The following is a 25,374-nucleotide window of genomic DNA, read 5'->3' as shown; positions in this document are numbered from 1 at the left end:
TACTTCAGGTGAGAAACATGGCATCAGTTCAGCATCCTTTAGTCTTTCACTGTTACTACTGCAGCAGAGCAACTGTTTTATTGCATCCGGAGTTTTTTTTTCTTGAAAAGTCTAACTATCCTACGCAGAAATGGTCGAAAAACTGAGTGTTTCAAGTGATGAATTGCGTCTAATGTGCCATGTAAATCGACACAACAGCTGTAACACTGAAGCTTGATTCAGAGGAGTATGAGCATGTAGTTCTCCATCACTCAAAAGCCCACTTTTCAATGGGATACTTTACGGTTTGTATATATTTTTTAAAGCAGATTTTTAAAAACTTCAAAATTAGACCAAACTACTGTACATTTAATGAGATTAAACTAGACAAACTTAATAAATTGATACAAATAGTAAAGGGTTCAAACGTTTTTTTTTTTGTTTTGCACACTATGCTCTCACAAAGACCAAAGAGAACAAATGAGACTATGTGGGTTTTAAACAAGTTGATGGAGGTGGAGGTCCTAATGGATTGTGAAAAACCTTGGGACACCTTTACATGTTGAACATGACTATGAATTGAGTTTAGAAGAATATAAGAATATTACTTAAATAGAATATAAGCTTTAATATAAAGCTTTAAAACGAGTTGTGTTATAATGGACTCGGATTTGAAACAGTAGTTAAGAGAGAAAATGTATATATATATTTTTTTTGGCGTGATAAACATTATGAGATTCTGTATGTCAGTGTGCACTGCATTTGCTAAGAACATTTCATTTGTTGTGCCTATGCTGCCCAACAATGTTGTCAGGCAGTTCATTTGTTGTTTTTTGAGACATTTCTTCAATTGACAGCGATGACAAACTAGTGTATGTACACAGTTGTTTTTACTATTTTGAGGGTATGGATTTTCTTGTATTCTGTTTGAGGTTGTACCCCAGGAAAGACTGGAATAATTTGGATTCAGTTATGCAGAATAATGTGAAGGGTTACAGCTTTAACTGTCCAAATGCGCATAGCCTCAGAATTGAATATAGATGTCTGGCTTATAGGAAGTTGTATTAAAAAAAATCACCAGTTTCTACCAGGTGCTGTTGTATTGTTGCTATAACACGTCTCTCTGTAGGTTTAAAGTGAGCAGAAAGCAGTTTTGAGGCTGGGCACTGAATGTGAATGATGACTGGGCAGTGCTTTTGAATGGATGGGGAAAAAGCCAGACATGTTTCTGTATTCACATGACCAAACCCATTGGAAGTGCTTTTGTACCTCTCAATTGTCTCCACCTGTGCAATTCTTCTGTCATCCCTTGATTTTTGCCTTCTCCCTCTCTGTTACTCTGCTTTACCCAATTTCCATCACCTCAAAACACACATTCTTCTCATTCATTTGTTTTGTTTACGTTTCAATTCATTGTACTTTTTTTGGTGTGGCAATTATTGGCGCTGCAAACAATAGTGTAAATTTCAGTTTTAGGATTATCGTAACTACTAAAAACATTTTTCTTAAAGTAAAAAAATTAATAAATTAGAGAAATTTAAATTTTTTTATTAAAAATACAACTAAATTAAACCTTAAAGTGCCCCAATTATGCTATTTTAAAGGTTCCTAATTTTTTTTTGGAAACACTTTAGTCACTTTACAAAAACACTTTACAATTTGTTTGAAGATTCAGGCTGCGTCCGCAATCGTATTGAGTAGGTACAGTACTTTATGACAGCTAAAAAAGTATGTTCCATGTAGTATGAATGTAATTCGGACATCCGAATGGCATCCGCCATGCTTGCTTTATCATGTGACCTATCAGCGTCAGTTACGTCGCTTCACTGCCATTCATGAATCGTCTCCCGTGGCCTCGTGGGATAGTAAAGTGTCCATCGTATGCACTCTTCAGAATCTTGGTGGAAGTAGTAGATCATCCGGGTATTTTTTGCCTTCTCTTTTATGAGTACTGTAAATTCGGACATACTACTTTTGTCACGTACTGTTTTTCGCCTACTATACAGTAGGGAAGTATGCGATTTCGGATGCAGCCTATGTCTCTAAACCCCTCCCTTTCGTGAACCTACTCTGCTCTGATTGGTCAGACGGTCCAGTTAGTTGTGATTAGTCTTCCACTTACAGCGCATATCAGAAATGAAACACCCATTACCAAACCTGAATTTCTGCTCCGGAGGCTTTCTCAGCGAATGATACACAGTGATACGAACAGGAACAATGGTGGTGTTGTTTTTCCGTATCAATTCCAGCGTCAATCCTTATCCTTTTGAAATGCGTGGAAAGTGGATTCGCAGCGCTGAAAACAGTGATTTCTTGACATTTCAACAACATGAACCAAACTCTTTTAGGCCTCAGCTACAGCTAGTGTATTAGGGTGGGTCGAAGTAGACGTGGGGCTGGCATTATACAAATTTGTTACGTAGGTATGTAACAGAAACTAAGACTGGAACTTTCGGCAGTTCAGAATCGGCTCTTTCTTTTAGGAGACAATAACTTTGTGTACTTTGTTCTTTAAAACTTTGCACACCTTTTTATATTCATAAACCGCTATATGCTGAAAGGTAATAATCAAAAACCATAATTGGGCACTTTAATAGTAACAAAAAACTCAAACAAATAAAAATGATGAAATAAAAAATAAACTAAATAAGAATGGAAAATATAAAAATACTAGCTAATTTAAAATATCAATAAAACTGGTGATGCATAAATGCTAAAATAGCTGAGTCAGTAGTGCTAAAATAAAATGAATAGTAACCATACAGAGTAAACTTAAAATGGCAACTGGCATATTTCTACCAATAAGACTTCATTAGAGGTAATATTTATTATACATTTAATCTGGTGGGTCAGACCTAGACTTTGGACTTGGGCTCGATTCCCACCCAGTGAGCTTATTTTTCTTTGAGAAGGATGCCTTCTTGCTCTTGCTCTCTATGCAGATATACTCAGAGTGCTAATAGGCTGTGGAAGACATAACATCCACAAACTTAAAATTGCACTCAGCCTCTGCGTGTATAAATCAGCCGTGTACAGAGACAACCAAGGCAAGTATCGCTTATGGTTTTGATAGTCAACTGGACCACAAAATAGCATCCCATGCAAAACAACAATTCCATACAGTTCCATATTCAGATGGTTATTTCATAATGGGGAGCAAACGGAGAGTTTTTTCTTTGAAAACGGCGGTTCTTGGATTTTTTCAGCATGCAGTATGCAAAATCTCTTCTCTCTTTGGTTTAGCAAGAATGTGTAAAAAAGACAACATGACATCATGACTTTGCGTAAACATACACGCCACTTTCAATTCCAGTGGCGTGTTATCTATACGCATTTTGAGATATCCGCGTGTATGTCCACGCCGAAATCTTTTGCGTGTATGTGTACGCCGTTAAATGTCCGAGTGATTCCGCGTGTATGTGTACGCCGTTAAATGTCCGAGCGAAACGAAGCAAAATCTATATCTACATCTGTGGAGCGATATTTCTTTTCCTAGGATGGTAGGAGAAAACTCATAAATGGTATTAACCCCAGTGACGGGTAGGTTTAGGGACGGGGTTGGGGTAGGTCATATATTTATATATACATAATACAGTAATATAACGTTAAGTCAAAGGCGTTGATAAACACGCTGAAAAGCGATTATGCGTGTTGATAGCACGCCAAAAATGGAAATACGAATTGGCGTGTCATACATACGCCATTTCATGAGATCAGTCTGAAAAAAGAACACCATGTGTTCAAATAGAAAGGAAATGGCACACTCTGATATGATCTGTTATCAGCTGTTGATGATGAAAGAGAACTTTTTCAATAAATTCATAATTGTATTTTCTTTTATGTGCAGACTGAGAAGTTTCTCACGCAAGGAGGTGCACTGCACAGGCACACATTTGCCTTTAAGCATTGTTCTTAAAGTGAATAATCCAGATTATACAAAGGTGCGTTCACACATGCTTTGAGCAAATGAAGCTTGCAAGGAATTTGACAACAGGATATATCACATCACATTCTAAGGATATTTTGTAATAAAGCACAAATAATACATTCCAAATTTGAAAATATACCATCTGCTTTCCCTTTAATCAAACAGGGTAAATGTTTGAGATTTAGATTCTCATTGACTAAACATCATCTTGCTGTATGAATTTGCAAGTAGCAATTGCATCATACTTGAACTTTCGAGGACGAGACACTTCTTTGCATGAGCTTGCATTTCCTCTTAACTGTGAAGTTAAGTACGAGTGACTGCATCTTTAATGAGGGTGCACAGTTATTAGCATAATATACGCCCAAACCATCTCCTTACAAGGGCAAAAAAAAAAAGATGCACTCTCACTGAAGATGATGGAGAGTAGTTGTGTTTCTCATTTCTAGTAGCCTACTTTAAGTTGTTTGTGCACACAATGTGGTATCTTGTTGCTGGTTGTCTGTCTCTTACCACATTTCCTGTGTGCTGTGTCTCTGTTTTGTAGCAGTTAAAAGGCTGCCTATGTTCTTATTTAAAGTCCGTGAACAGGATAATATGGTAGTCGTAATGATGGCGTGTCTGTCTGCACCACCACAGTTTCTCTCTTCAGGGAAAAATCTACCCTGTGTTTTCTGTGCTGTAATTGAACTTGTGCTCTATTCCAGCCATACTTTACCAAAACTTGGTCTCCTCTTACCACTTCCTCTGCAAAAAGAGTCACGACAGTTTAACCACTGCCTATCATTGCTATTGAGACCGTTCAGATGATCTGAATTCATGGCTGTGTCTGCATATATCATTGCAATCCCTTCCTTATGACAGTGTCTGGACAACTTAAAGGAGAAACCTGCACACTGGATCTGGATTGAGATTTGATCTATATTGTGGTGGTGAGCTCAGTAGTCACTATTGGTTTAAGTTTTAACTTCTAACTCTTAGTATTCAACTTTAGATGTAACTTGATTTGAATTAAATTGAACTTTTAATGTAGTTTAATTTATTGTAGTTTTAAATTTGACTTTTAGTACAATTGCCGTTTTAGTCATTATACAGTAGCATTATATATATATATGGAATATTTGAATGTTGTAACAAGAAGTGTGAAATTTGACTGTATTGGTATAATACTTAGGCTACTTGTTGGTATATAGGTTTTGGTATAAACTACTGAAACTTTGCTGTCGTGACAGTCTTACATTATGCTATGTCTTGTAAAGCAAAGGACCACCACTGTAGCCTATTAACTAATTTTCTTTTCTTTTTTTTAAAGCTTTGTGTGACTTTGTGGCCTGTGGGGAAGAATGTATCATACTTGTCAGAACGTAGAGCTTGTGAATACCTCCTGGTCTTGAGTCATGATCATAACATCTTTCTTGTTCTGTTTCTATGACAGCCAAACATAACAGCCGAGGAGTGAATCCTTTAAGCAACCAAAAATCAAACTCACTGTAATTAGGTGATATACTGGAATGTGGAATTGTAATGATTCATTAGATGAAATTTTCAAATACCAACACACAGTCCATTATTCAGACTGAGGTCATGTCTTCTATTGTTCGTCCCCACCCAACGCCCTTTGCGTTCGTTTCTTGTCCACGTTGTTGTACTTTGTTTGATGTTTCTACATCATTAAGATGGAAGGTAGCAGAGTTGACTCACGGACATTGAATGTAATAAAGAATGTGAGGAATGTTTTATTTTGGCTTTTTTTTTTTAACCAGAATGGGGAGGTGTTGTGTTGCTGTGGCATTAGTGCTCTGGTGTACTGACTGGGTGTGTGTTGGGCAGGTGTGACTGTTAAGCTCACTCATGGGAGTGGATCATGTGAGAAAAAGCACAGTATGTTCAGTAGGTTTGGTGTGTGCTGCAAGACAATCACTGTATGGATTTGCTACTGTACTGCTCATTTTGTTATTTTTTTTTATTGTAATACTAAATATGTCCTACGTCTGTAGAGTAATTTCAAACTCAGAACACACCCTGCCTCGTCACATTGTTTAAATGTGCTAGCAATGTAAGGTCATGAACTTGAATGCAGTGGACAGTCTGTTGCTTTGGATAAAAGCATCTGCCAAATGTTTAAATGCTTTTAGTTGACACACTTGGCAAGTGAGACTTTGAAAAGTCACAAATTAGTCTGTGGTGATGGGAGTGTGTAGTTTCACACTATTTCACAATTCTTGATACCAGTTTCACATCAATAGCAAGAGCTAATAGTATTAAGTTAAATATGAATAAATAATGGCTTGTAACATCTAATATTTCTCAAATAAACATTGCTTCATGTTTTTCCAGAAATTATTCGATACACGTAAACGGTCAGTAATAAATAGAACAGGAAAAAGTCAAGCTATAGACCATTTCAACGGCTATTTGTAGATGTACGGAAGTGACGTGTTTGGCCCTCAGACGTTTCCGGTTAGTTAGAGCGCACATTCGAAACAACGGCGGGAAGCGCTTTATTTACTGTCTATTTACTATTTACTGATAATTTTCTTATTCATGCGAATAAAACATGTCAAAATTAAAATTAGGAGCATGTTGTTCAGTGGTTGGATGTTCTCTCAGGCCCGGAAATAACTTGCTCTCGGTAATCAAAGCGTTTATATTTTCGAAATTTGCTGCGCCTGGATTGCAGCAGTGAAGCGAGAAGAATGGATACTAAGCAACTAGCAATATACAGTGTACACATTTCGATTCTGGTAAGTAAAATACTTATTTTTTCATTGGATTATTTGTATTTCTCTACTTTAACTGTTTTAAGTGTGATGCAGCATAATTTAAGATAGCACTGTGGGTCCGACCGTAATTGTTTACATATTATGCACCTAGCAATTTGACGCGCGTGTATTGAAAAAAGGCCAAGTTTTTATTTCCTTTTTTCCCTAAATGTTCTGTGGGCTGTAATTAATTAAGTTAGGAGTTAACATTTGTTGTCAAGCTGTCTAGTCAGTTGACAACTGCAGAATGGTGTGTAACAGCTAACTGCAGTAGTTTACAAATGGTAAAGGTAAAAAAAAATTCATCACTTAGGCTATTAAGCTTGGCTAATGTTAATTCCAACATTTACTGATGTATTACACAATAGCATTGTTTTTTAAATATTGTGCATTAACCAGATTAAGTTAAATAATTGTGTTTCTACTTTTGTCTTCAATAGGAAAGCCATCATCTGTAATTTAAGACGCTTAACACTGCTACAGGGAGACAGCTAATCGTCCTGCAGTGCCAAACCACATGTGACCATACAGTGTGTGCAGAATTATTAGACACGTTGATTTTCTGATCATATTTTTTTTCCCAGACACATTTTACCAATTCCAAACCACATTAATCTTGATAACTACTATTCATTTTGTATTTAATCATATACAAGTGATATAATTGTTTATGAAGGCTGGAAATGAAAACACCTTATATTCAGGTGGATAATAATTGATAATTATTAGGCATGTTTTCTTTTACAGATTAAATAAGCCAAAAAAAGAGATTTAACTCAGACTGAAAAGTCAAAAATCATTAAATGCCCATGAGAAGGATCCAATACTAGGAATTGCAGTTAAGGCATGACCATTGGACAGTGAAATGCTCATTGGGTCAGACGAAAACAGGTGGAGAAGAAAAGACGCATGTTAACTGTAAAACAATTAAGGTGAAGAATTAAGCGTGAAACCATCAGGAACCCTTTAGTCTCCAGCGCCGCCATTTTCCAGAACTGCTACCTACCTGGAGTCTCCAGAAGAGCAAGATATCAGGATCTCAGAGACTTAGGTTAGGTAAAGAATCCTAAAAAATTACCCCCTCTTAATAAGAATCACAAGCTGAAGTTAGTAAAATACATGAAGACTGTTTTTTATGGCTTTATGGACAGACAGATCGAGAGTGACTCCTGAAGGACCAGCACCACATCCTCTTGTACCACTGTTTGAAGAATTCATCTTCCAGAATCTGGCAGTAAGTTTTGGGAGTTAATTTTTAGTCCATCTCCTACCCTGAAGTCCGTTTTGCAGAGATGGACTAAAAATGAACTCCCAAAAGTTACTGTCAGATTCTGGAAGATCATGTATTCTACTACACTTCAGCTTGTGATTTTTTTCAGTGGCGATTTTGCTTACCTAATTATGAAAACATACCTAATTATGCACACCTGAATATAAGGCGTTTTTCATTTCCAGCCTTCATAAACAATTATATATCACTTGTAAATGATTAAATACAAAATTAAATGAATAGTAGTTATTAAGATTAATGTGGTTTGGAATTGGTAAAATGTGCCTGAAAAAAATATGATCAGTTATGTTGTTGTCTCAGTTGTTCATACAAGTAAACACACAATAAGAAATTTAGTCAACATTTGAAGTGGACCTAACCCTTTCATCAAAGTTATACATTAGTATTGAACAAAACACGTTCTTGTCTTAGGACAACTTTGATTAACTTTTTTGATCCACTTCAAAAGTTGACTACTACAGGTGAAACTCGAAAAATTAGAATATCGTGCAAAAGTTCATTTATTTCAGTAATTCAACTTAAAAGGTGTCAATAATATTGTGAAAACCTTTTCACAATATTCTAATTTTGAATTCATAAGCTGTAAGCCATAATCATCAAAATTAGAACAAAGGCTTGAAATATCTCACTTTGCATGTAATGAGTCTATATAATATATTAGTTTCACCTTTTTTAAGTTGAATTACTGAAATAAATGAACTTTTGCATGATATTCTAATTTTTCGAGTTTCACCTGTATACATACACAGCAAATCTGTATGTGACTACTTGAAAACCATAAAATAACATAATTACCTTCAAGGACCTGAAAAGTGTATTCTGTGTGTTTTATTCTTAATTGTACAATTATTAATATGCATGTTTCTCTTAAATGGCTAATACAGGCATTAGAAAATAAAGACAGCCAGCATTAAATTGCATTCACCTTCTATTTATTTGTGACCACATGAATGGCTCAGATAGGACATTTAAACCCTCGCACACCGTTCCACAGCAACAAACTTCACCTAACTAAACACAGACCCTTGGAAACGTATGAAATGAGTAATGGCATACAGCGATTAGTTTACTAGCGTACATTTAGCATTGTAATATACATGCATGTTCTGTAAAGCTGCTCTGAAACGATATGTATTTTGAATTGCGCTGTACAAATAAATATGAATATTTGCATAGATATACAGACTGACCCAGCAATGCAAGTGAAATGCCCACTCGTAACTTCGTCGGACAAACCATGATAAGTATGTTTTTGACGCTGTTTGACTTGCTTCATCTGCACCAAACACAAGACAGATGTCATCCACATTGTACGAATAAATGTTCCCAACCTTTCCGCTAAGAAATTAATTGTAAGCATCCAGACTGCGATATGCTTTTATCGCATCTCTCGTGTACACGCAAGCAGCCGCAACACGCAATCAGATGAGCCGTCAGACTATTCAGGTAAAAAGTTTACGCATCAACGTCTTAAAATAAATGATGATTAAAATCATCGGACCTTTTATCAGTTTTTGGAAATACTTTAACTTGCCTTTTGCTAGACTTAAAAAGTACGAGCTTGTTTTCACCTATGGTTTTCACAGATCTGTGGTTCTAAAATGGCGCCACCGGAAATGATTCAGGGCCAGACATGCGCAGTAGCATTCCAACGCGTTTGTTATTGTTTACGTCCTTGAAATGGTCTATAGAACAAATCCTCTATTATCACAAAAACCTAGCAATATCAAATCAACATTTAGGAATTGAAAGATTTAACCAAATGCAAAATAAAACTACTTATTGACATTCTTCATTCCCCATTGCATGACTGTAAAATGTAATAAATTACTGAACGTTGTTGGAGTAAGAAGCAGGTCTGCAATTAAAATAATTTGTAAAGTAATTTTTCTAAATTGAATTATTAATGCTAAACTTTGTTCATGTTCAATTGTAGGGAACTTATTAAAGTCTCTAATGTTTTTAATATTATAAAAACTGTCCACTTCCTGAGATGGTCTGAATATGATTTGTTCTAAAGTTAATTTAAAAGCCAAAATTTATGCAAACTGCCCTCCGTCCCAGTGAAATGAACCAAATAAGTAGAGTGATATCAGTTGGAGTCAAGTGTAAATGAAAAATCCTGGCTATTTTAGAGCTGTTGGAGGACGTTGAGTTGACTGAGATTGAGACTGAGACAATACACCATGCAGAGCCGATCCTAACCTCCCTGGGGCGGGGCCCTAAGCAAAATTCTGTTAAGGGGCCCTCCTACCTGACCCAGGAGCCATATAAACCATTTGCCATTGCCACACAGTCACCTGACGCCCCAGTGCTCCCACTAAAATCCTCCCTCCTTTAACTAGTTCTAATGAAAATGTAATTCCTGATATCAGAAATATACATTTTTACTATAAAAAGTACATTCTTAATATCAAGAATTCACACTTTAAACAGTACAAATTTAATTATTGATATAAAAAATGCAGCCTGTGAATGAATAAAAGCTAAAATGGCTTGCCATAGCATGTCACTGTATTTTAAATTATAAAAACAATACTTGTTACTTGATGGTTATTATTTACTGAGGGATGTGCATCCATATTGACCAGTGTGTCCAGCCAATCAACATTTTAAATGCAATATAGCCTATAAATCAATAGTCAATGTCAATGCATTGCTTTCCATCTTGCTTTATTGCAGAGTTGTAACTAAACTGACATTGTCTTGTTTTAAAAGTATGTGCATCTATAATGAGTGCCATCACGCCCATACATTGTACTGGTCCCCACAGATGTTTTGCTAGAAAGTGCATGTTTCATTTCGTGCACCCCCATATGAACGCATGTTAACGTGCGACACGGTTATCTTTTCCGAGTTGCTGACAGACAGACAGAGAGAGACGCGCATCAACTTCACTTTACTGTTCTTTACTGACATCAAACTTGGAGAGGAGAGAACAGAAGTCTACCTGATTGCTGTTCCCGAAATTCACCCTCATGGTGTTTTTTTCTCTCTTTTCGTGACCAGAAGGATAATTCCGGTTAATTATCTCATCGATGTTGTAAACTTTGATTGACGCGCTTTGACACGAGGGGGAGGCGGGGCCTTGAGTAATTTGCGGGGCCCTACGCAACTTGCGTAGTGTGCGTATAGGGAGGATCTGCTCTGACAGCATGCCATATCTAATTTTGATCTTCTCATGTGGTATGGTTATACCGGAATTCTCTTTCACATCTTTCACCAGAATTGTTTAATTGTAATCCAAAACAACGCCAGTCAAATGAGGGCAAAGTTTAGGAATTAGAAATGAGTGCTTCAGGCACTCAAGCACCCACTGAAGACATTCACTTCATTGAATCAAAACTGTTATATAACTGCTTCCGATTTAATAACTTTCCCACAGATCCGAATACTGAAATTGGCATCTTTTCCTGTTACTCTTGGAGAACAGCTTTTTAGCCCATGATGAGTCACTCAAGGTGTTTACTGTGTGAAAATAAAATAATAATTATGCTTTATTTACCATGTCACAACTTTTTTTTTTGTTGATTAAATGCCAGAGATGTACCTCAGGGTAAATGTGTGCGAATTGCAATGCACAACAATTGCCTTGGCTGAACTCAACACTAATTTAACTTGTTTAAACAGGATACTATGCTTTGATTTGGGAGAGCATTATGATGATAACATGAGGTGAAAAACACTTTTTGCAAAAGTTTGAAGTTTCTTGGATAGTTTTATGATGACTGTAGGCCATAAAGAAGTTTCAGCTTGAGCGGTTGCAGGAGCAGTACTTACTGCAGAACTAGGCGTTCAGACTCAAAGGGCACCTATTATGGCCCTTTTCACAAGATGTAAAATAAGTCTCTGATGTCCCCAGAGAGTGTATGTGAAGTTTTAGCTCAAAATACCCAACAGCAAATTTTTTACAACATGTTTAACCCTCTGGGGTCTAAGGTGTTTTTGGGGTCCTTGAGATGTTTTGACATGCCCTGACATTTGTGCTTTTTTTCAGTTGCTTATAAACATATTAATGGCACAGGTGAAATTACACTCTATTTAGCACAAACAGGGCTACCATAATATGTGAGCAACATGTATGTACATGTTTGTATTTTTGAGAGAATATTGTTTATGCATGGTTATTGAAAACTAAAAATTAAAGTTTCTGAAATAAGGCCACAAAACACATACTAAATATCTGTCCACAAGACCTAATGGATGTTGTCGCCTAGAGTTTTTGCTTCAAAATTATCTGAAAATCATCCTGCCTAATCATTCACATAAAACAATAGATTGTTTTAAATTGTGAAAAACATTTTTTTTTGTTTGGAAAGGCAATATGCGTGGATGCGTGAACGGCCCAACCCCCTCATGAATAATTAGGTGGTTCACACCTGAGAAGACAAAGACCTGCATAATAATGACCCTTTCATTCAGGTGTGTCACACAAGAAAGAATGCAAGGACAATATACATACACACACACACACACATCAAAATATAAATGAAAGTCAAAAGCACATTTGGAATTGCTTTTGCATTGGAACAAACACTATAACAGTGTATTAGTTTATTTTTGACAAAACATACTATAACATATGAGCAGAAACTGTCTAACAAAAGCTTATTTGATGTCTATTTTAGAGTAAAAACTACTTTATAATCTATCCAAAACTAGTCAACGAAATGTTGTCATTACAGACACTATTCTATATCGCGATTAGAACAAATCTCAGTAGGCTATAGCAATATAGTTTGGATGTGTTCATGTAAAAATAACGTTTACTAATGTAGGAGCGAGAGTGAATGAACGCACAGATGCGATGTAGGCTACATAGTAACATCGCGCGTGTGTCTTTTATATGACACGCAATTTATATTTAAACAGTCTTTGTGCAGTTTACAGACACTATTCAATAACGCGATTAGAATAAATTTACTTCATCAGATGAATCCGTGCTCCTCGAAATGAAACTATACCAGCACTTCTGAGGTAACTGGATGTTTTATCCAGCTGATGTGGGCGTTTTCATGGCTTGCCTCAACATTTGCGTTTGAATAGCGCGCGCTCTCAGTGGGCGTGGCACATTAACACGTCATACGCTATAATTAGCTGAAAGGAAAAAGACTGACATCTCTCTCTTTTCATACAGATTACATAAACTGAGAATATTTGTTTTTTATATAAATTACTTCATTTAAAAGAATTTCAACTTCATAACGAAAAATCTTTTGTGCCTGTGTGACAAGTATTTACTTAGTTCATTTTTGGACGCGTTTCAGAATGAATTTCACTGACAGAGAGAACGCAAAATTCGCATCATGTTTATTTTTCTTTATTTGACAAAAAGCAGAACACTTTGTTTTTATTGTGAGTATCCACAAAAAAATAGACACTTAACAGGATCTAATGATGTACAACACTTATATGTAAGATCAAAATCAACAGAGTAATTTGAGTCTCTTTTGCACTGATAAGAAAAAAAGTGAGCATGTCACGCCGGCGCGATAGCCGACCCCAGAGGGTTAAATTGTCACTTTTTGGGGCTGAGAAAAACGCATCGTTTGTCTCTCTCTCCCTTTCATTATCATCAAAATACACAGCGAATTACACAAAACACTCGTTACAACTAACAGTAAACAAATATACACAGCTTTTCAGGGGGTGCTTAATAAACTGGTAAACTTTTATATCCGTAAAACGCCTCGATGAACTGTAATAAAGTGCACGCTCACCCTTTCATTTCTGCCGTGACCAGTAATGTTAGGCCTATCGCTCCGGAGACTATAAGCTGGATCACAAACAGTACAGATCCATCCTTGAGTAACAACGAGAGTAAATGAAGATAGCTATGTTCATTCTTACATCCAACAACAAAACACCTCAATCGCTTAGAAGACATTCTTGTCTACAGCTGCTCCGGTGTCGAAACAATGGCGGACTGTGTTTAGCTCACTCAGGGTGGGTCTATGCTAAAACTGCAGTGTCAGTCAACAGTCGTGGGAGGGGCTTGTGCAAAAGTACGTCACACTGCCCTGAATCTGAGAACGGGTTGTTCTGAGACTGATTTATGGGGATTTAAAAAAAAGTACTGGGTGGACTTTTATCATTATAGGGTGGTTGTGTACACACACTGCCAACACACGTTTATGTTCAAACGCCATGTAAAAGTGAATTTTGCATAATAGGTGCCCTTTAAAGCACTAGATATGATGCTTCCAGTGAATATATAGTTCATTCCAGTTTCAGCCTTATTTGTTTCTTTTTAGAGTCTTGAGAGCTTCCTGGCTGACCTTACTGTCTGGTCACTTAGCTTTTACTGTGAATGAAGCAAAGTAGGATTTCTGTAAGCATTTCTGAGCAGCATCTGAGAAGACTGATTTGCACCAGGGTGGGAAAGAATTAAAAAGCTTGACAAGGTACTTTTAAATTTAGAACTAAATAACAAAAAAACAGGAGGGAAATTTGTAAAAAAAAAACTGAATTTGTATTTTCAAGAAATTATATTTTGCTTAAAGAAAAGATTATTACGCATGCTACCATTACTTTCATGACAGTTATGCAAAATTGGCAACATTTCATATCCAATTCTCATTTAATTAATGCAAAATAGCATTTGAGTTTTTTGTTCCCTCACAGTTGCCTTTGGCTTGCATGCTAGTGGACTATATTGAAGTTACTGTTACTGAACGATGTACAGTGTTTTATTATATATATTATATATATATATTGCTATGGCTTTTAATAATCTCCTCAGTTACTTAGCGGGTTGTGATATTATTGAAATTTTAACCCTGTCATTTATATGCACTGGACTATTTAACCGTGGTAGTGATATAAACAAATATCAATTAGGCTTGTCACTACACCAGAAAAAACTTCCAAGTTTCATAACCCTCAACATTACCACATAACAAACTAATACTTCCAACCTACAACTATAAGCTTATAACTTTACCAGTACACATACTGTACTGTATCACGTAAAGCGATATACTGTACTTTACAGAATATCTCAGCTCCTTGATTGTGAACCATGTAATCGCACAGTTGTAATCTGCTAAATGCGAGTTCTAACCAGACGCAACACGACAAAGCAACATGTGATAAAAGGTATCATGTTAATCAGATTTTTAGTCCTAAACAGCCGTGACTGCGATATGCGACAATAGGCCTATACTTTTTAAGTATAGAATCGCTTTCTTTTTTTCTGCAATGTTGTGGCTAGAACAACACGCAAAGTATGACATTGATAATCCCAGGTACTGTTTGTGATTTATTTAACGTTAAAACCGTCTAATATGAGTTTAATTATAATTTTGCGTGACCTTTATGGTGGAAACAACAATGGAAAATCCACCTCAGATCTTGAAAATAAATGGAAGGAAAGAGGAACGTTCAATCTGTAAACCTAGTGTGAACAAACAAGTCTATTCTATGACACAGATTGTTTGTCACTCATTATGTATTTTTAGCCTATTTGTTCTGAGAATTTCACAATGCAAAATATCATTAGTAAAATAGGCTTAAGTTTCTTTTTATTCTTTTGCTTTTGGGGTGAAATATGACTCCATGTTCTTGACAGGTTTTGTGAGATTCTACCCTTTCTCCATCCTCAATCTAACTTTGTAATGATAGGTGCTAAAAACTAACGTTTGCTATATAATGTTTCACTAGCTCTTTAGCCTTTCCTCAGAAATCCTCTGACCTTCTCAAGTTTAAACTGAGTGCCAACGTACCATACAAAAAAAAGGGCAGCTTTATGGGTTCTAACACCACCTTGGATGTGAAAGGGTTGTAACTACGCAAATGTTTTTTTTTTGACTTATGTCCTGTAAGATTCAAACATTCAGCCTTGGCCAGTTCCTGCTCAGATTTTGTTTGTTTCTTCATGATGTAGTTCAGAATACAGACCTCCAGGCACTGGTTGAAACTTAGAACTTGATGATTATTTTGATTTAGGGATGCACTGAAATTTCAGCCATTGTAATTTAGGTTAAAGCAAGGTACAATATGTAAGATTTTTGTAATAAAATATCCAAAAATCACTTGGACAGTGTGATATATTTCCTGCAGTTGTGTACTTACAATGTCCCAAAAGTTTCCAAAGATTTTTAATTTTAGAGAAATTCCAATTTTAAATAATGGCTCATCGCCTGTCAATGACGTAATATCCGCGTTATCCCTGGTTTCCGCTCGTACTGCCATAGTAACCATGGCGACAGACGTGGACAACTGTGTTACGTCTAGAGGCACGCTCACGCTGTTGTTTCGTTCAAACATTATGGATCATGGCAAGCAGACTTTGGGACAAAAGGAGAACTAAAACGAGGATCAATATCATCGTGCCGTTTTCGAGATGCCGTGAGCTCCACGTCCGCGACTAACTTGGACTTGACAGAGGTTCACGAGTCACGACTTGACGGGGACGCCGCTCTTGCATGTACTTTATTAGACAGGTGAGCAAATCTACATAAAAAAATCAATGTTATATGTTAGAGTATGTTCAGTATGTTATTCTAATGTTTATCTAGCTTACTGCTAGTCTCATACAGCCAACAAACTAAAACATAGAATAACATTATAACTTTCAACACACTCAAATGCAGTTTTACTATGATAGACAAAGTGAAACAGCGCTGCGTTACCTCACAAGTTTAATTCGTCAAATAAACTGACCTGTGTGAGTAGTAATTCTGCACTTGCGGGTAATTCGGTAGAATGAAATGTACTTATTCCTTAATATCCACGAGACTCGCGTGTGGCGCTGATATCTGTCTCTCATTAGCAATCGTGCCATGCTTCAAACCACAGTCATGTTAAAAACATTTATGTATTCACTCATCCATAAACATTATTAGATCCATCAGCATGACGACAAGTTCCATAATTCCGCTTATGCGTCACCAACCTACGCCTTTGTTATTGTAAGAGGTTAGCGACCCCTAGCGGCGAAAAAAATTACATATTTTATCTTAAAAAAAATGCCTTAACTCTCTACTTTGAGTGTTTAAATTGGATTACAAAAAAGGTTAAAAATATGAGCAGAAAAGACTATAAAAGAAACTGAGTTTGAGGAGACTCATATGATAATTTGAGCATATGACAATCATAGCTTGCTTATAGGCATGTTATACTACCAGTTATAAGGGAAAATGGCCTGCTGATATACAATTTTATACCAATTTAAAGGGGAACCATTATGAATAAAACTTACTTGACAACAACAGCCTGCCATGTGTACAGGTATTTTTCACACTTTCAAACCTGGATGCGCTAACGGTGGTAACGAACAACAATACCTTGATGTACCTTGACTGACTAACTATTATTTGAGGCATCCTGTTCATAATAAGCTATTAAGTTTGTATTAATTAGTCCTGCATTGATTCAGTTGATTTTAGTTGACCAAGTGAACACTTGAGTTTAATGTACAATAATCATAATGCAAGGAAACATTATGGCACATATTTTTCATTGGCATTCTTTATGGCATTTGACTGTTTGATTTCATAGATTAAGTAGACCATTTCAAATGGATTGCATATTTTAGTTTCGATGTTCATTTTAAGAATGAAATTTATGGAATGAAAATTAAATGTATGGAATTTATTTCAGAGCATCACTTGTAAGGCTGCATAATTTATCGAAATTATCGAAATATCGCAAATGTATATATTGCGATATGCATATTGCAACAGCTTGCAATAATTGGGGTCATGAATAAAAGAGAGAAAATCACTCATTGCTCTTGGCTGAATAACTTTTGTAGCTTTAATAAGAATCCGTATATTTAATTCATACCTTAAAAACTGCAGTGTTTTATTTTTACATTTGATTATTCAGTTTCTGTTGTTAAATAAACCTAATGTAGGCCTACCTGAAACCCCAAACCCCGTGGTTTACACTGATGTTAAAATAGCACTTCTTATGCTACAGTAAAACACTGCAGCAAAAAGAATGTGAAACAAGTATGTAGGTTATATAATTTTAAATATATTTTAAAGATAATTAAAGTTTGTTTTACACACTTTAAGCATTATCGTATCGCATATTGAATATCGCATTATTTAATGATCGCACTTTTCTTCAATATCGTGCAGCCCTAATCACTTGTACAACAACGTTCTAAAGCCGTGATTCATCCTGACCATTCCATTCCGATCCTCTCACTAGCTTTTAAATGGAAACAAATACCTGCTAATAGTTTATAAACATACTTGATGTAGTTCTGAGGTATTTTGATTACCATAGCATTATGCCTCACTAATAAAAATGTGATAACACGGGCCACTGTGAGTAGTCTGTGTAAACATGAAAGATGTGGGAAAGTTGGCAGTGTCATTTGGCCAGTTTGAACCAGTAATACCAGTCTCTGATGGCCCTAACCTGTGAGCTTTTGTTTGTGGTGGAATGTGTCGTATTGTCTGCTAGTTTACATGGGCTCATGCTGACATGAACAAAATCAGACGTGTTGTTAGGAAACAGCATGCTCAATATTAAATTTTGCCCCAAGAAGACACAATTTCCTTTCTCTGTTTATGAATAATAACAGCAAGAGGATCAGCTTAAATCCAATGTGCCTTTACTATGCATTTAAATGGCACAACTGCACATTACAGGTTCGTTTGCCAGTTTTCCGTGCTCACATCTCCTTAAATTTCCTCCCTCTGAAAAGCCAAAGAAACTTAAACTAATGGACTTTCTGCAAATGCCAAAAGGGTAAAATGGAAACATGGACTCCCCTAAACTTGCTATTTATTTTTGAGATGCAAATTCTTTCACTTTCCCAGTCAGCTGAACAATGTCTATTTTTATCTTGCATAGTTACTCTTCCTCCCTGCCTTTCCTTCCCTTTGTGATTGAAAATGGCTGATTTGAAAATGGCTGATTTTGATTAACTTTTGTGCATTTCTCTGTTTACATCCTATTTTAATGCATAGAACATATTGATTATTTATATGCGGGAAAATTTCTAATGGTCTGCTCAAATATACAACCGCTCATGTGTCGGGTTGGTAAGATTTTGTAATGTTTTTGAAGGAAGTATTTTATGCTCACCAAGACTGTATGTATTTGATTAGTTTATAAATGTAAATATTTTTACAATTTAAAACTGATGCCTTTTTACTTAATTCTCAGGTCAATCCAGAAGAATTTGTCTTCTACATTCAGTGCAAAAAAAAAAAAAACATGATAAAAGTGCACTTATTCTGTGTGAATCTATAGTAATGTTCTGTTCAGTTCAGCTGGTGCTAATGAGAGCAGCCGAAGATCCACTCGAACATGTTGGATTAATTGAGGTTCTGAAGGGAGGGAAATGTGGCTGCCGCCTCCTCTGTGATTACATAAAAACTCAATAGCTACGCAGAGCAGCCCGAGTCTCTGGAGCCCACAGTAATTAAGAGAGATCCTCCCGAACAGAGGCCTCGTTAAGGCTGCTAATTGCCTGGAGAGCTGATGATGGGGTAGATTTGCATTCCCTCGGACCAAACTCTCCAAGAATGCAGCGACATCCGTAGCCTCAACTGGGTCATGGTGGTAGGGGAGACTGCTCTTGGTGTGGGTTTATGTTTGTCCCGTGAATGGAGCCAATTTCAAGCTTTCACACACTTTCTCCTGTTCATATTAAATTCAGGACAGTGTGACACAGACGGTGACCTATCTACAGTGTTTACATGTCAAAATTCTTTAAATTCCTCCTTTAATTACATCATTATCAAGGTTGAATGAACCATGTGGTCCTTTCAAAATGCAGTTGATACTGTAAATGCAATAAGGTCGGGTTGTATATCACTGTCGTGTAACTGTACAAAGGTGTCAGCTGGTAGAGATTATGCTTATAATATTACAGCTGAATATACTGGATTTGCGGCTATTAGTGGTCATCACAACTGCTTTACACGTAAGAGAGTAAAAACAATACAGAGGTGCGTTTCAAATGTTTTCGAGTAGTTAATGTCTCTTAGATTGCTACTATTATTTTAAAAAATATTACATTTAGGGATGCGCTGATATTTAAAGGGTCATGACATGGATTTAAAAAGATATATATTTTGACATGTTCTTTGAGGTTCACTTATGTTTTTGCATAAAATATATAAAACGCATATATATGTGGAAAATATATCTATATGAAATGCATTTTTATTTCACTTTTGCATTTACATTTTTTAAATTCACGATCACACGTACTGTGGACTATAATTTCCGGGAATCGGGGAGCCGCTGTATGCGCGGTATAAAAATGCGTGCTCACTTATTACTTAATTTTTCTGAATTTGCGATCAAGTGTGAGATTCTCTGTGTATATAGGCTGAATTAAAAAAAAACACACAAAAAAACCCCACATGCTTATGTAGTTATGTAAAACATTTTGCTGTGGAATTTCCAGATACAAATTATATGATATGATCACAATGATATGATGACTTAAAAGATTAAAGTGATAAAATATTTGTCATACCACTCCTAATGTACAATATCAGAGAGCCAAAATAAATGGCCGGTTTAAAATATGAAATTGTAGTGCATACAAGAATATGATTGACCGACTGGAGGCTTTTGATGAGACATTTTCGGTGTTGCATAAGAATATCGAAACTATCAAAGGTCAAATCAGGGTGAGTAAGCAGACCGACAGGGAGAGATAAAGGCTGTAAACCTTATAGTTAATTATCAAAGGAGAAACAATCTGCCCACCCCTTAAAACAGTAGTTTTACAGCATATTCCTAATCTGAGATATTTACAATGGCTATCCACTTTATTTTGCAACACAGAAGTCAGATATTTTCTGTGCGGCACTTCTGAGTCATCAACTAGAAGAATAACAAAGTGCAGTATAAGTTATTTCCACTACAAACCAGTACATTTTATAATTATAAAAATGCATTAAACCGGAAGCCTGGAATATTTAAGTTACAAATTAAAAACAAGGTTGATAAAACGATTGCAGATAACATTTCAGAGCCAATATGCTAACAACAAATTCGGTTCCCATACAGTAAGTCACTTGTCTTTGTTTTTGAAGCTTTGCATTGGAGCGTCCATGCATGTTTTAGCTGTAAGGTAAATAGTTCAACACCTTGGTGAGATCTTGTTCAAGGCAGCTGCAGGCTAGTGCTTCACTAAGTCTTCAGTATTCAAATAGGGATCATACAAAATTCCTAGAATATCTCTTAAAACAGTGGTTTTCAAACGTGGGTCCTGCGTCCCTAGTGCCAGGATTGAAAACCACTGCCTTAAACCTCATTTAAGCCTGTATTAGCTACAATGCACTCCCATTGCAGGCCTCCACATTAAGCCTTATGTGCTTTTTATGTGGTGTCATTTTTTTTTTCTCCCTGAAGCAATATTCTTAGTAATCTATCAGCTCTTACTTGCCCCCTTTTATTGATTTCCAAAGCATTATTTAATCTTCAAAAGGAGGAATTATTTTCCTAACCTTATTAAATGTCGTCTTTCATGTCAAATTCTATTAATAAATTTAATTCGAATAATAAGACCCTATAGGGCTGTTTCCAATCAAATCGGTATTGAAATCAGCATCTTTCTACTTGAGGAAACAGAAGCTGCATTTGAAGTGGCGTTTAAATACATTTACATAGACTGTTTAATAAAGCTCAAGAGACTCCATAATGTTTTGAGATTTAATGTTTTAAATATATATATTTTTTAGAATAAACAAATAGGAAATATAGGAAAAATGCAATGATACTTTTAAATGAAGTTCTCGTCATGAAGCTCAGTGCAAGTAGTCCGTTGCATGTTGAAGAGCGACCGGCGCAGTCTTGGCCGAACATGGAATTTAATTTATCCTTTTATGTTCTATGGAAGAAGGAAAGTTTTGTGGTTTTGGAACGACATGAGGCTGTGTAAATGAAAAGAATCTGCTTTGGTCCCAATGGCATTCAAATGGGAACTATGAACCATCGTGTCTCCAAAGAGCTCATCGTTGAATGTTCAAGATTACTAAGATCAACACTAGAGCTGGCTGAATTTTTAATATGAATGTTTGCTGTAGCTGCAATATTATTTTGTTGATATAAAATTACCAACATTGCAAAGATTGTAATGGTTTAATGCACTTTTATTTTGCCATGAGGTTTTCTTGATTTTTGTAGCTCTGTAGACATTCATTCATATGTGAATAAGTACATTTTAAAACGGATTGAATCTAATTATCTGTTTAAAACAAACTCTAAAATGGATTTATTATTTTAACATTTTAAATCACACTTTGAGCTGTGTCAGACAACTTGATGGCTCATCAGTGGAAAAAAGGCTAATAAATGAATCACATTTTTTTATAATAAACAACAATTAGTTAAAACAGAGTTGTACAAACATTTAAATTGTTTGTACAACTAATTGTTAATTAAAAAGTTATCTAATTTTTATGACAATGTTTCTACTCCACTTTATGAAATATAAACATTTAAACAATAGACTGTAATAACTTGTTTTCATAACAGATTTATTTAAACATGCATCAAATGAAGACTTACTCATATTTTTACTTAATCTGTTCATCTGTATGTAATACAGTGCATATAGCCTATTTAGAAAAATGTTCTAACTGAGTTCATTGACATTGAATAGCTTTCGCGCGATCGAACAGTGTGTGTGTGTGTGTGTGTGTGTGTGTGTGTGCGCGCGCGCGCGAGAGAGAGAGAGAGAGAGAGAGAGAGGCGCGAATCGCGCGATCGAACAGTGTGTGTGTGTGTGTGAGAGAGGCACGGGCGATGAACAGTGGAAACATAAAAACATACTCCGTCATTTTTTTCATACAGGACATCATTAAAACTGCAAATTGTTTACTTATATTTGTGTACACTCGCAATAAAACACAACATTGTGCTTTTGTCACACTCTAAACTCTTGTCAAACTGTAACCTACAACTGTTAACAAAAGTTTTTAATGGTAGTATTATTTTATACGGAAATCAATAATTTATAATTCAGATGAGAATAAAGTTAGGGTTAATTAAAATGAAGGAAAACAAATATATTGATCTGAAATAGCTAATTAATTTTAAATTCATTCAGGTACAATTACCAAACATATCTCAAGGTCTTTTCGTCTTTTTAATAATTTAATTTATAAACGAATTATATAAAACTACTGTCAGTGCACTACAAATAAACTGGTTCTATGCCTTTATTAATAAAACTTATTTAAAAAATACAAGGCTTAAGACATTTATAAAAATGCCTTCTGCATTTTTGTTTTGCTTTTCCCTCCATTGTACCGAAATCATACCGAACCGTGACGTCTGAACCGAGGTATGAACCGAACCGTGACTTCTGTGTACCGTTCCACCCCTACTTTCAACATACCTTCTGGGGTTCAGCCATGTTTATTTCATGCTGTAACTAGTAAAGAAGAGATAAGATGATCGGTTCATTTCCGGTTGATCCGTGATGCCACTTAAACTGAGGCGCTGATCTGTCACACTATTTTAAAGATCGCCATAAAGACATTTGTTTGAATTTCATCGTCAAAATCGTCCATTTTAAAGTTGAGACTACTTATTGGATGGCAGGCTCGCTACAAATGTTTAGTGAAGTTTTTTTCACACATCAACAGAAAACAGAACAGACTTAAAGGTTTTAGATATAATAAACCATATCATTACCAATTAAAAGCAAGTAATTCATATTAATCCAGAGCTTTGTCCACACAGCTGACACATGTTTAACTCTTGTAGCTTATCCATGAACACAGTCAAAATGTGCCATCGGAGATGCACTAATTAAACATCCGTTTCAGTCACTGATTTCGGCCCTCAAACCATTTCGGTTTGTCGAAATTTTAGTGCATCCCTAGCTAAAATAATATATATTTTTAATCATCAATAATGAAGACAATATTACATTTTTGGGTTAAACTCAAACTGACTCTTAGAGTGCTTTCACATTCTCCTTATGGGTGATTCATCCTGGAATGTCAGTCATGTGGCACCTTTCTATGACTCTTGGTTGCAACAGTGTCGGTGGATTTGAGCTGCAGTCATGTGGAATGGGATGAAAGGTGTTCTGAAGAACAGGTGAAAGCAGTTTACCTTTCAACAGCAGCCAGTTGCTCAGAGCTGTGGAAACTATGAGACGCATCTGTGGCATTTCAACTTGATGTCAAATTAAACTTGACTTAGTCTCTGCATCTGTTGTTTTTTTCCACCTTTCTTTGCCTCTCTTCTCACACACCTTTTTTATCATCCCACAGCACTCCTGAGAGCATTGGGTAGCAGCCTGTCATCACATGATGCCATTTACAGTGAATCTGATTGGCCCATCTCCCTGGGGATTCAGAATATCTGGAGGGCGAGACTTCAAGAAGGCCATAACCGTTTCCAAGGTAATGTTCATCCCTGTTAACCAGTCCAGAGAACGGTTCATCTCCTTGATTTTTGCATTAGTGATCAAGGCAATGAACCTTCATACCTAAACGCTTAATATAATGCCTTCCTTTTTGAGTTATTCACTGGTGTCTAACTGTTTTGCATTCTGTCTCCTTGACTACTTCAACCAAACAAGAACTGGATAATTAAAGAGGAAGTTCCTGGTTATTGTGTTGCATTGCGGATGGTCAAGCTATTGTTTTCCCCCTTCTTATTCCTTACCAGTATTCTCCATTCTCTTATAGAATAATAGAAAATATTTTGAACTTAAGCTACAGTTAGGTTTAGCCACAGTATGAATCATTAGGTTCACACTTTTACGTGAATCTGAGTCTCTCACAACAGGTTTATCAATCCACTTTTTTTGTGTTCAAGCTTTTAACACTCAGGCATTTTTGAAAGACTGTTTTTCATTTGAGAAGTTCAGAATCAGCTGTACTTCTGCCACCTAGTCTGGAACCCATTTATTTTAGTTTTTTCATGGGCTTTGGGAGAGTTTTCAAATTGAATTAAAACAGTTCCTCTCAAGTAAAAAAAAGTTTTTCAGTTTTTACAAAAACTAATTCCATGTTGTGATCCAGAAATACACCACAGTGTTTCTAATTAAAGGCAGCTAATGGAACCTTTCCTTTCATATGCTGGTCACGTCTGCACTGTAATCCAGAATACCATTGGATTTAAACTTAAACCACTTAAAACATTGAGATTTTAAAATGTTGTGCCTCTCATTATCCTTATTGTTTCTCATTATTGTTCTGTTTCAAACCTACTTTTAAAGGGTTAGTATTAGGAAATGAAAATTCTGTCATTTATTCACCCTTTGTGTTGTTCCAATCCAAACCTATAAGATTTTCCTTTTTTTTTAATGAAACCTAAGAGATTTCTGTCCCTCCATTGAAAGTCCAGGTAACCAAACCTTTGACACTTCAAAATGTTCATAAAGCCATAAAGTCTTCTGGAGAGACATGATCGCTTTATATGATGAACAGATTTATTTTAGACTTATATTCACACATAAACATTGATCA

At 35.9% G+C, this 25,374-nt stretch overlaps 1 protein-coding gene across 2 annotated transcripts in view; it reads left to right on the top strand.

Moving 5' to 3' along the window:
• The window catches only part of pdlim2 (PDZ and LIM domain 2 (mystique)), a 76,280-nt gene that overhangs the window by 410 nt on the left and 50,496 nt on the right, over window positions 1-25,374 (top strand). Inside the window, exons 1-2 of one of the 2 annotated variants that reach the window (XM_056246681.1) lie at window positions 4,712-4,836; window positions 24,172-24,303. In XM_056246681.1, the coding sequence (XP_056102656.1) occupies window positions 24,208-24,303 (96 nt within the window). In that variant the 5' untranslated portion in view covers window positions 4,712-4,836; window positions 24,172-24,207. Of the gene's footprint in view, window positions 1-4,711; window positions 4,837-24,171; window positions 24,304-25,374 lie in introns of those variants that run through there. The other variant, XM_056246680.1, reaches the window with a different exon arrangement.

This window comes from Rhinichthys klamathensis, unplaced genomic scaffold, assembly GCF_029890125.1.
Source record: "Rhinichthys klamathensis goyatoka isolate OS25496 unplaced genomic scaffold, OSU_Roscu_1.1 h1tg000040l_1, whole genome shotgun sequence".
Classification (NCBI taxonomy): domain Eukaryota; kingdom Metazoa; phylum Chordata; class Actinopteri; order Cypriniformes; family Leuciscidae; genus Rhinichthys; species Rhinichthys klamathensis.
The sequence above is the reverse complement of the archived record's forward strand: the minus strand, read 5'-3'. Positions and strand labels throughout refer to the sequence as shown.